Source organism: Papio anubis, chromosome 3 (assembly GCF_008728515.1).
Source record: "Papio anubis isolate 15944 chromosome 3, Panubis1.0, whole genome shotgun sequence".
NCBI lineage: Eukaryota > Metazoa > Chordata > Mammalia > Primates > Cercopithecidae > Papio > Papio anubis.
In genome coordinates, this window is record NC_044978.1 from 171,008,075 (window position 1) to 171,020,588 (window position 12,514).

The 12,514-nt window shown below is 41.6% G+C and overlaps 1 protein-coding gene across 2 annotated transcripts in view; it reads right to left on the bottom strand.

The window, feature by feature from the left end:
* BST1 (bone marrow stromal cell antigen 1) overlaps positions 1–12,514 on the bottom strand; it is a 94,609-nt gene that overhangs the window by 15,746 nt on the left and 66,349 nt on the right. For both annotated transcript variants that reach the window (XM_031664708.1, XM_003898505.5), the window contains 5 exons: positions 11,570–11,696; positions 9,565–9,700; positions 5,331–5,413; positions 1,829–1,905; positions 1,390–1,482 (listed from right to left, as the gene is read on the bottom strand). In XM_031664708.1, coding sequence (XP_031520568.1) covers positions 1,390–1,482; positions 1,829–1,905; positions 5,331–5,413; positions 9,565–9,700; positions 11,570–11,696 — 516 coding nt within the window. The remainder of the gene's footprint in view (positions 1–1,389; positions 1,483–1,828; positions 1,906–5,330; positions 5,414–9,564; positions 9,701–11,569; positions 11,697–12,514) is intronic.

Consider the following 12,514-nt stretch of genomic DNA (forward strand, 5'->3'; position numbering starts at 1 on the left):
TATTTTGTATATTTGAGATGTACAGCATGATGTCATTAGATACATATAGATAGTAAATTGGTTATTATAGCAAAGCAGATTAACCATCTATCATCTCACATAGTTACTTTTTTGTGTGACAAGAGCAGCTAAAATCTACTTATTTAACAATAATAATCCCTAATACATTATAATTTTATTAACTATGGTGCTAATATGTTTTCCCTAAAATCTGAGCCAAGAGTCCTACTTCCTTAGATCATGACCTGCACCTCCACCCTGTGGCTCAAATGTACTACTAGGTGCTCTGACTCCTTTTGTAACCTCTCATACAGCAGAAATGATGGGCTGAGATGACGTTGAATGCCAATCTCCTTATCTCATTAGAGGTAGGTTTTGTGCTTTCTCTGACAGATACAGTAAAATAACAAGCAAGTATAACTTCTAGACAGAGCAACTTCTCACAAAAATTAGACCAATGATATGCATTTTTCATGCAAAAATAAGTATAATTTGTCTTCTGAGAAGGGGAATGCAGATCTTGGTATAATTAAGTAGTTCGCAAATTTATCACGATCTATTGCCCAAGGGACAGGGGAAAAATTACCCCTTATATGGTGAGTCTTAGAGAGTCCTGGGGGCTGACACGGACACAGGGAATTCACTGAGGTTCTCCTAAACACTTTCAATGGGACCTCCACTCCTTGGGGTTAGTAATACCTTCCTCCAGGTAGCACAGAGGGACTGTTCTGAAGGACAAGGCCCCAGCTTGTTTCTGAAGCTCCATCATGGCTGTCCAGTTTTATTTAGGCTGTGGCCTCGTTGGCTTGTCTTTAAACCAAATCAATTTAACTTTTTTATCTTGAGTTTGTGCCAGCAGTGCCCTTCACTGCTGAGAAGGATGAGTTTAAGTTTGCATTTATATATAAACTCATGTGGCTTCCCAGAAAATGTGGATCATAAAAGTTTTCTTAACCAGTTATTCAAGACCCAGTTGAAGAGCTGGTTGTTCTCTGAGAATGACATCTTAATTATAGAGTCCTTAGGTTAATTCTGAGAACCACTGGTGAGGGCTTTTGAATTTCAAATGACCAGAAGGAGAAAATGACTTAGACCCTCACAAATGCGTAAGGAACTCGCCCATCCAAAGCTACCCAAGTCACTCAGAAAGGAACACTGTCTTTGCTGGCTGAGAAGAATATCCCAGATAAAGGAGGTTTTCTCTCTGGGCTCGGGACTGACTAGTGGCGTTCCCAGGAAGTCAAGCTTCTGTCTTTCTCTACCAACCCCGTTAGAAACAAAGAAGGCTGTCATTTCCCCCAAACTGAAAATGTTAAACGAACTTGATCATATCATAATCAAGAAAAACAAACTTGTGCAATTATCATCATCAATATCACCATAACTTACACATTGGGTCCCCCAATTTCATGCATAACCCAGATCTCAATTCGTGGAATCTTTTCCTTCTGGAGGTTTGGAATTTCATAATCTGCAAAAAAACTGAGAAACATTTCTTAAAGCCCTAAAGCAATATGATATTTTTTCCATTTCAGTTTTTAGTTAATTTATCATTACTCTTCTTTAAAAAATAAAGGGCTTTTAGAAGTTTTTCTTCTTTAGCTTTTATTTTTAGTTTACTTTTTATTCCAGTATTCATCAGCTGTTAATGGTTTAACTCTATAGACATGGCTCTGATCACCAGGTCATTGATCTGTTTTGCTTTACCTGAATTTACAGAAGCAAGCATGAGATGGGGACTAGGATAATTTTCTTTAGCCTCTGTTTAAAACAATTAAATAAATATTTGGGCATTCTCTGTTGTGTTTGAATGTGCTGGTGTTCTTACCCTTTGATGGGATAGGCTCCTGTTGGCTCTGAACCATTCAGCATGATGTGGATCACCCCAGAACTATCCTTTGAATACTATGAGAAGAACCAAGTATTTTTAGCAAATAAAGACGTGACATTTTTCTGCTATGAAATGAGCATTTTTACAAATTGTCAGTTCTAAATAATGGCAAGGATATGATAAATGTGGCATTTCATATGGCTTAGTAGAAATGCAAATTGGTTTATTTTGGAAAGCAAATTGCCTTGAAATGTCAAAAAACTCATAGACTCAGTAATCCATGTCTGGGAATCTACCCCAAGAAGATAATAGAAAATATGCAGTATCTTATCAGCTATAATAAAATAGGTTATGCTCCCTTAGCAAAGAACCTCGAAACTGCAGTGACTTTAAAACAACAATGATTTATATCATGCTCACACTACATGTTTATCACAGGCCCACTGGGGTTTTGTTGCACGTGTCCTCATTCTGGGACACATCTGCAAAATCTCTGATTGCCAGGAAAGGGAGGAGACAGTGACAAATCATGGACCACTTCTTAAAGGCTTCCACCCAAAAGTCACACACATCACTCCCGCTTGCAACTGATTGGCCAGTGTAAGTCACATGTAAATAATTTCATGAGGCAGGGAAGTGCAAACGGTGGGCTCAAAAGACAAGCCAGAATTATCTGGCAAACAGCACTAAGGACTACCAGGAGCATTGTGCACAAAGATGTGTGGTGCAGCATTCTTTGTAATACTGAAATATTATAACCAATACCAAATACTTAACAAGGGGATGGTAAGTGAACTGTGATACTTAAGTGTCTGAAATATTAACCAGCCATTAGTAAAAGTCTACAGTATTTGCAATAGCATAGGAAGTGCTTACTTTCAAAGCAAAATGCAACAGTCGTTGGAGGAGCATGAGCTTTACTGTGTTAAAAATACATGGGCCGAAGTCTAGGATTCCCAGCGGAGCGACAGGTCTACAGAAATTACAAAATCTCCACTTCAAAATACTACTGGAGCATGTAATCTCCCTCATAAAATGTTTATAGTAGAATGAAGGAGGTGTAGAGGTGAAATATGTGGCACTGATGTATAGGTGGCTGGGTTCATTCCCTAGCAAAATGATACTCAATATCAAACAATATACTCCATGTTATCCATGTCTCAGATTGCTTCCAAATAGTGCTAACAGTCATAGTTAAATTCTTAAATGCCAATACCTGGTCACCACTATGCTAAATGGGTTGCCTTTAGGTGGTAGGAATGTGGGTGATTAATTTATATTTTCTGTATGTGTCAATCACTATTATGAGCAGCTATTACACTGACAAAAAGAAAAAAAAATATTTTTAAAAAAAATGTGTGCAGAGCCAGGCATGGTGGCTCATGCCTGTAATCTCAGCATTTTGGGAGACTGAGGTGGGCAGATCACCTGAGGTCAGGAGTTTGAGACCAGCCTGGCTAACATGGCAAAAACCTGTCTCAACTAAAAATGCAAAAATTAGCTGGGCGTGGTGACACGCACCTGCAGTCCCAGCTACTCGGGAGGCTGATGTGGAGAATTGCTTGAACCTGGGAGGTGGAGGTTGCAGTGAGCTGAGAATGTGCCACTGCACTCCAGCCTGGGTGACACAGAGAGACTCTATCTCAAAAAAAATAAAAAAAAAATAAAAAAAAAGATAAAAATAAAAATAAAAAGTATGCAGATGCAATGAGGCTGTATAACGTTGTGGTTGAAAGTCTGATCTCGAGTCAGCCTGCCTGGTTTCAAATCCTAGCTCCCCTACTTGTCAGTTCCATAACCCTAGTCAAGCTTCTTGACCTCTCTGTACCTTACTTTATTATCTGTAAAATAAGGTATTTTATTACGTTATTACCTGATAAAAGTCTCTGCCTCATATAATTGTCATAAAGATGAAAATATTTGGCCAGGCACAGTGGCTCACGCCTTTAATCCCAGCACTTTGGGAGGCTGAGGCGGGCAGATCACGAGGTCAGGAGTTCAAGACCAGCCTGGCCAATATGGTGAAACCCTATCTCTACTAAAAATACAAAAATTAGCTGGGCATGGTGGCACGCGCCTGTAGTTCTAGCTACTCAGGAGACTGAGGCAGAAGAATCACTTGAACCCGGGAGGCGGAGGTTGCAGTGAGCTGAGATCGACAGAGTGAGACTCTGTCTCAAAAAAAAAGATGAAAATATTTAAAATAATAACTGCTAACATTTATTGAATACTTATCTGCTAAGGTTCAAATCCGCTTCTCATCACTATACCACACTAATTCTCCTCATGCTTCGACTACACAGCAAATGCCAAGGGCTCAAAAATGTGGGCACTAGTATTAGATTTCCATTATAGAATTGGAGGAATTATAAGGTGGTGGTTTGCAGCACACACTTGAAAGTCTGGTAGACCCACTGGGTAAAATAAATGGTTCCTTTACATGTAATGCTGACATCTCCCCTGAGTTACTGTTTGATCCCACTTTCAGATGAGGACATCTCTGTAGCCTCCCAGTTCTCAATGAAGGGCTCTGGCAGCTGCTGCCAACTGACTGAAGTCTGTGCTCAAGATGAAACCTACAGGTAGTGGGAGCAAATGGTGCTCTCTTGAGGTAGGCAGCAGAGCACAGTAATAAACAGAATATGTTTTATCTGGGAGGGATCCTCTGCTTAGCTCCAAACTGCAGCCACCATGGAGGATTTGGCCAAGGTCCTTCTCACCCTGACTAACAATCTACCTAGTGGACACCTGAGGATCTAGGGTAGAAGATGAGACCAAAAAAGACATGGATAGTCCTGAAATGGGGTTGACGGTGGTGGGCGGAAGTGCCCTGACATCCACCTGGTCAACCTAGCTAATGTTTAATAGTCAACAGCTCTTTGCCAGGCACTGAACTAAGAACTTAACCCTCTTTATTTGTAATCTTTATACTGATTCTCATGACAGAGAATTCTGTAGTCACTGGCATGCTATAGCTACTGATAGCTGTCATCAGTTCTGGTGACATCATTCTCTGGGAAACAGACCTACCTTCAGGGGACCATTTCTGTGTCTCCAGCTTATCCTCCATCTCCTATCAGTTCCTCTCCCATTAATATTAGTCTTGTGAACATTTCTGATCCCTACAACTTGATCTCAGGTGTACTAGGGTCTTCCATAAAGCAGGAGTTGCCCCATTTTATGTAGCAATCAAAATCATTGCTTTGAAATACTAATGATAACCATGACATAATGGAAATAATAATGACTAATTAAAAGCCTCATGCATAGTGAACATTTATGGAATGTTTTCTCTGTGCCAGGCACTGCATTAAGCATTTTATTTCCTTAAATTCTCACAACTTTATATAGCAAAGAGCATGAATCATGATGTGGTAAAAGTGGAAAGTGAGGCTCAGAGAAGTTGATTGATGACCTGGGGCCCAGACTCTGAATCACTGTGTTCCATCTCCATGGGTCCCACACACGCTCAACCACTCAGATATCATCCCAGCATTACCTGGATGGATGCCCTTTTCCAAAAGGAATCCACAGGATTATTTTCACAGTCTTCTGATGTAGGGCAGGATTGGTAATCGAGTCCTAAGGGGTAAGTAGACAAACACATTTTATTCCAAAGATTATCTATCTCAGAGAAGAATTAACTTACAATATATCCCAGTTCCATGACGCGTACTTAGCCTCCATTCTGTACAATGTGTACAAGTTTAACATCCACAGTTCTTCCCACTTGATCCACAAGGAGCCTGGTGAGGGACCACCTTGTCCATGATACTAAAGACGTTGGTCATTTTTCTCACCACAAATGTGAGGAAGGCAGAGAACTAAATAGCTGGCTAGTGAGTGAGCCTAGCTGACCACTGAGCCTCAGCATATTAGCTGGGTTATTTCTCTACTGGAGCACTAGTAAAGTAATGTTTAAAAACTCACAAACAGCAACAAAAACCCTTTGCTTTATTGGGAGAAGTGCCGTCTCCAAAAATTAAATCGTTAGCCATTATCTTAGTAGTAAATGCAAGGAAAAAAAAGGATTAAGAGCGATAATGCTTAGCCAGAGAACAGAAATTTTATACAATTGAAAAATATACAAAATGTCAAAATATATTACATTTAAAAATGTTTAAGGACAGATTAAAGACCCCAGCAGATCAATGGGATGTGGAACATGCTTACCATATACTCTATAAAGAAAAAAAATTTCTGATCTACAAGTTGACCTCATATTCCTAGCAAGAACTGCTATTAATGGCATTATTCATAATAGCCAAGATACAGAATCAATCTGTGTCCATCAACTGATTAATAGATAAGAAAATAGACCGAGCACAGTGGCTCATGCCTGTAATCTCAGCATTTTAGGAAGCCGAGGTGGGTGGATTACCTGAGGTCAGGAGTTCAAGACCAGACTGGCCAACATGGTGAAACCCCATCTCTACTAAAAATACAAAAAGTAACTGGGTGTGGTGGCATGCACCTGTAGTCCCAGCTACTCAGGAGGCTGAGGCAGGAGAATTGCTTGAACCTGGGGGACGGAGGCTGCAGTGAGCTGAGATCATGCCACTGTACTCTGGCCTGGGCGACAGACAGAGACTCCACTAAAAAAAAAGAAAATATGGCATATATACATAACGGAATACTATTGAGCCATTTGCAACAACATGGATGAACCTGGAGGACATTATGTCAAGTGAAATAAGCCAGGTACAGGAAAACAAATATTGCATGATCTCACTTGAAAGTGGAATCTTCAAAAGCAGATGTCATAGAAGTTGGGGGTAGAATAGTGGCTACCAGAGGCTGGGAAGGCGAATGGATAAGGGAGATGGGAAGAGGCTGGTCAACAATGTTACAGTTACATAGGAGGAATAAGCGCTGGGGCTGTAATGCACAATAGAGTGGCTATAGCTAACAATAGTGTATGCATATTTCAAAATAACTAGTAGAGAGGATTTTGAACGTCTCACCACAAAGAAATAGTAAATGTTTAAGATGATGGATATGCTAATTACCCTGATTTGATTATTACACAATGTATATATGTATCAAAACATCACATTGTATGCCATAAATATATACAATTTTCATCTGTCAATCAAAAATAAAATAAAAATAAAAATTTGAAAAAAGAACCAAGGCCAGGTACAGTGGCTCATGCCTGTAATCCCAGTGCTTTAGGAGGCTGAGGCACGAGGATTATTTGAAGTCAGGAGTTCAAGACCAGCCTGGGCAACATGGCAAGACCATATGTCTACAAAAATAATTTTAAAAACAGCCTAGTGTGGTGGTGTGTGCCTGTAGTCTAGCTACTTAAGAGGCTGAGGCAAGAGGATCCCTTGAGCACAGTTCAAGGCTGCAATGAGCTAGGATCACACCACTGCATTCCAGCCTGGGCGGCAGAGTGAGACCCTGTCTCAAAAAATAACACTGATTTTAAAATAAAAATAAATAAAATAAAAAAGAGCTGCTGTCAATGGTTTGGGTTTGCTATTTTCTTGACTTTTTTCTGTGTGTATATTTTCATAGATGTATTGTGTATATGTGTTTCTATTTGAATAGCCTCATACCTATCACAGGGTTATGTAAGTTTATTTTTCGCTTAAAAATATGCCTCTTTCTGGGTCAATAAATAAAAAACCTCATCACCATTGCTACTGGCCCCACAGGATTCCATGACATACACATACAGTTATTTGGCTGACCTGAACTGCTGGAGTTCGCTTCTTTCTGACACAAAGAGCCCTGATAGGAGGGCATAGATAGAAAAGGGCAGCGAAGTGAGGAAGAAATAACTGGTGGTTTTCTGGAATGCTCTTCCTTTCTTTATGTGTTTTTCATCACATTCCTCCCCTCCTTCTCCCCACCCTCTGCAGCATCATCAAACAAAAACTTCCTGGAAATTCTCCATTGAAAGATTGGCTGTGTCCATTTGACCTGGAACCTGCAATGCTGCCCATCTCACTCACAGTGAAAAGCAGAGGCCTCACAACATCCTGTGCCACCAGGCCCTTCTTTATTCCTCTAGCCTCATAGCTTGCACTTTCCTCTTTGCCCAGTGTCCTCTTTGCTGTTAAATATGTCACACACGCTCCCACCTCAGGGTCTCTGCAATTGCTGTTCTCCCGTCAGAAAATGTTCTTTCTCATCTCGTTGTTCAAATATCAGCCTCTCAGTGAGGTTATCCTTAGGCATCTAGGTAAAAATGCAACACTTTCCTCTCCCCAGCCCTCCACTCTCAACCTTTTTTGTCCTTATTACCTGTTTTATTTTTCTCCATAGTCCTTATAATCTTAAGACAGACTATATATTTCACTTGCCTGTTTATTGTTTTTTCTGCCCTCCTATAATGTAAGCATGGGGTATTAATTTCCTCTTTCATTCTCTGCTGTGTTCCTACTGTCTAGAAGATGAGGGTCAAGCACATAGTAGACACTATAAATTTTAGTTTGATGGACAAATGGAGCAGAAATAAACAGAACTGATATTAGGTTAACTCTTTTTCTCGTTTTTGTGCCGAGTCTCACTCTGCCGTCCAGGTGAGAGTGCAGTGGTGTGATCTCACCTCAGTGCAACCTCCATCTCCAGGGTTCGAGGGTTTCTCCTGCCTCAGCCTCCTGAGTAGCTGGGATTACAGGCATGCACCACCACACTTGGCTAATTTTTTTGTATTTTTAGTAGAGATGGGGTTTCTTCATGTTGGCCAGGCTGATCTCGAACTCGTGACCTCAAATGATCCACTCACCTTGGGCTCCCAAAAGTGCTGGGATTACAGGCGTGAGCCACCATGCCCGGCCTGGTATTAGGTTAACTTTTGGAGTGACTCTGATACCCAGGAAGGATCTCCAGTCTTCATGATGGGAACACTCCCTCACCTCCTTTCCTTGCTAGCCTCCCTCCTGAAGCTTCCCTGATGCCCTGGTGAGGCTGGTGTCTCACTCTGCTACTCCTCAGAACACCATTTTTCCTGCATTATATCACTCGAGCTAATGCCCCCCATGAGACTATAAGCTCCCCGAAGATAGGGACTGCTGTGTCTCCAGCTCCTAGCACCACAGTTGGATGAATGAGGAGAGTTTGCAGAGCATTCAGGCCAGCTCTTGTGACTCTAACTTTCCTTTTAACTTGGATCTCGAAATATCTGCCGGCGGCCTGGAGTGGTGTTAAAGAGCACAGGCTTCAGAATCCATCAGGACAGGGCTGAGACCCAGCCTTACCACTTCCAGTCATTTAACCTCTCTAAGCCTCAGCTTCCCCCTCTGGACAAGTGAGGATAGTAAGGCAGAGTTGTGCAAGCTTGAGAAAATGGGCTGTGGAGTCAGACTGTCTGTTGCTTACTAGCTATGCCCCCCGAGCAGTTTTCTTAATCTTGCTGTGCCTCAGTTTCCTCATTTATCAAAATGGGGATTATGATAGGATCCCATGAGGCTGTTGTGGGCATTAAATGAGTGTGTGTATATATATATATGTGTGTGTGTATATATATGTATATACACACACTCATTTATATGTATATATGTGTGTATACACACACACACACACACACAAAGTGCTTAGACTGGCACCCGCAAAAGATAAGTATTCTCCAGTATTGTTATTATTAACTATTCTTGTCACTTATTTCAGAGGACTCGGAGAGGATCAATTGAAATAAATGCATATGAAAGCATTTAGCACAAATGGTAATGCATAGTAAATAGGAGCTCTTAAGTCTCCTGTGATTTGTGCAGGAGTCTTACCAGAGGCATTTTTCTGTCGACACCAGCTCAAGAAATCTGCAACCCTGCCATACAGAACATCACTCAGGGGCATAAAACGACGGGTGTTTCCTGCAAAGCTGTTAACAAGGAGGTGGCTATTTTCCCAGAACAGGGACTAAGGAAAGACAAACAAAACATCAAAATACAACACAAAATCAGGCTCTTCAGGCACAGCATCATCAAGGCAGGTCGGGCAATCCAGTTCTCATTCAACTCTGACCTGCTGCACAACAACTGAACGTTCTTATTCGTTGTCTTTATTTATTCATTCAAAGACTGCTAGCATCTCTCCTCCCTTTATTCCCAGGGTATCGTGCAAATGTTAATGGAATATTTTCTCACTAGTACTAAATATACACGCATGTGGTAAGATTCCCTACATTAAGAATGATCAAGGGACCTGGGCTGGAATCCTGGCTCTGTCATGTATTAGATATGTAATCTTGACCAAGGCATGCAATCTCCCTGTTTCTCAGTTCCTACTTCTGGAAAATGCAGAGCATGAGCCCTTTATCTTCTTCCACAGCTGTGGCCAGGATAATATGAAGCCACAGAAAGCACTTCCTAAAGCGTCAAGTGCCTCAAAAACACATTGCTTTCATACCATACTTCATAGTTTCCACTATAGTGTTTTCATATAACAATAACCCAAATGCCCCAGTCACTATTTCATCTGATCCTCAGTAGTCCAATCAGTTTATATTTAGACTAGAAGGTCCCCAAGGGTGGGGGCTGTTTTTCACTGTTACAGCCTTAACCCTTAGCACCAATGACTGGGCAAACAAATAGCCCAGGAAGTATTTACTGAGTTCATCAACTAGCACCGAATCTCTGAAAGAGAAGGTAAAAAAGTTGGCTTCCGCGCTTTTAGTGACAGGAAGACAGCGAGGTTCAAAGAACAGCATATACTCAAAATCATGTTTTCAGTCTCTTCTATCTTTGAACCTCACAGTTCCATTTACTTGCCTTTACAAATAACACACAGTGGAAAAAAATCAGGTTAAGAATGTTTATGTCACAGAAACAAAAACGGTGTCTAGCATTCTTTAAACTTGAGGTATTTTTTTTAAGCAAGGGTTTTATGGAAATTTTCTCATTTATTTTCACTTTATTAGACCTTAGAGTGTAGACAGAATATAGATATGTGGTTTTCTTAAATCAACTGGTACTGAATAAATATAATCTTAAGACCCATTAAATGGAGAGACTGGTCTCCCAGAAGGATACTGAGATTGAGAGTTTTCTGAATTACTCAAGGTTCAGGCCATTGGGCCAGTTAGGATGAAGGTTATTTAGAATTGACCAGATGTGGAGGCCCAGTGTGACAGGTGCAGCCATGTCCTTATGTCCCTGTGCTGATTCTCACACTGACTTGCAAACTTAGGAAATTTTCTTCTGCCCACAACCAGCTGGAGATATAGAATCACTGTTGGAAACTGATATGGTCTGGATTTATGTCTCTTGTCAAATTGTAATCCCATATGTTAGAGGTGGGGCCTGGTGCAACGTGATTGGATTATGGGGGCGGATTTCCCCCATTGGTGCTGTTCTCCTGGTGGAGTTCTCAGAAGATCCAGTTATTTACAAGCCTGTGGCACCTCCCTCTGCCCTTGATCCTGCTCGTGCCATGTAAGACACCTGCTCCCACTTTGCCTTCCGCTGGAGTAAAAGCTCCCAGAGGCCTCCCAGAAGTAGATGCTGCCATTCTTCCTGTACAGCCTGTGGAACTGTGAAACCAATTAAACCTCTTTTCTTTATAAATTACCCAGTCTCAGGCATTTCTTTATAGCAATGTGACAACGGACTAATACAGAAACAAAGCTAGCTTCCCACAGAGAGCTCAGCACACACATTATGTGTGCTGCCTGATGTTTCTGTGACATTGCAGGATGCAGGGGACAGCTAATCTCACACCTGGCCCATGCACCATCCATTTCTGTAGAGACAGAGAACAAAGTTTTACCCAAGACGGTTGTAGCATTACCTTATCTCTGGGAATAGAGTGCCTGGACAAGTTAATAAAAAGGTCATAGTCCGAGGGAAGCACGGAGCAGGGATCCTTGTCCAGCGCCACTTTAAACGCTTCCCATATGGCTGTGCAGTTCTTGTTCCTGTGCAAAAGTACAAGTTGGGAAGAACACACACATGCACATCACGATGTAATGTGAAGTATTTCCATTTCTCTAAGAGCTCTACAAGAGATTTTGTCATATAGTGACTCTGCGGAAGTAGGCTTACAAAAAAGACAACAAATTATCACGGCTCAGGTGACAGATTCAGAAATCTAACACTGGAATTGCCTCTCAGAAGGCACTGCACAGATTTCTCAGAGCTAAGGAATACAGCCTTGCCCCCAGGCTCACAAAGACAAGTAGAAATGGCACCTAGCAGGAGGTGACAATTTCAGTCAACTATACAGCAGGTGCCTCTTCATTTAGAACTAACAGTGGGGGCAGTCTCATTGTTCAGGTCCACTGTGGACCTCAGAGACCAGGTGAGGCCAGGCCAGCCAGCAGGATGTGTGATGTTAGGAGGGAGGTCCAACGCTGCAAGAGGCTTCCACCCCTGGCAAAGCAGGTGCACCCTCCAGTGCCAGCCCCTCTTGAGGTCCATCCTAGTTTTCAAAAAATATTTCCCATGGCATTTGTGACTTTCTGTTTCTCATACTGGGTGGTGTGTAACACAGGTGGTTCTTATATTATTCTCTGCTGTTTTTTATTTGCCTGAAATGTGCGATAGTAAAAACGATCAGCACAAGAAAGACATCGCAAACACAAAAAAAGGGGGGCCCACAGAAGGAACAAAAATCAGTAAGAAATGCAGCGCTGGTAAGAAAGACCCAAACTTCAGAAATCCTCCAGATTTAGGGGTTCTGAAATTTGAATTCCGGAAGGACTGGACTCAAGGAATTCCAACCTGAGACCACATT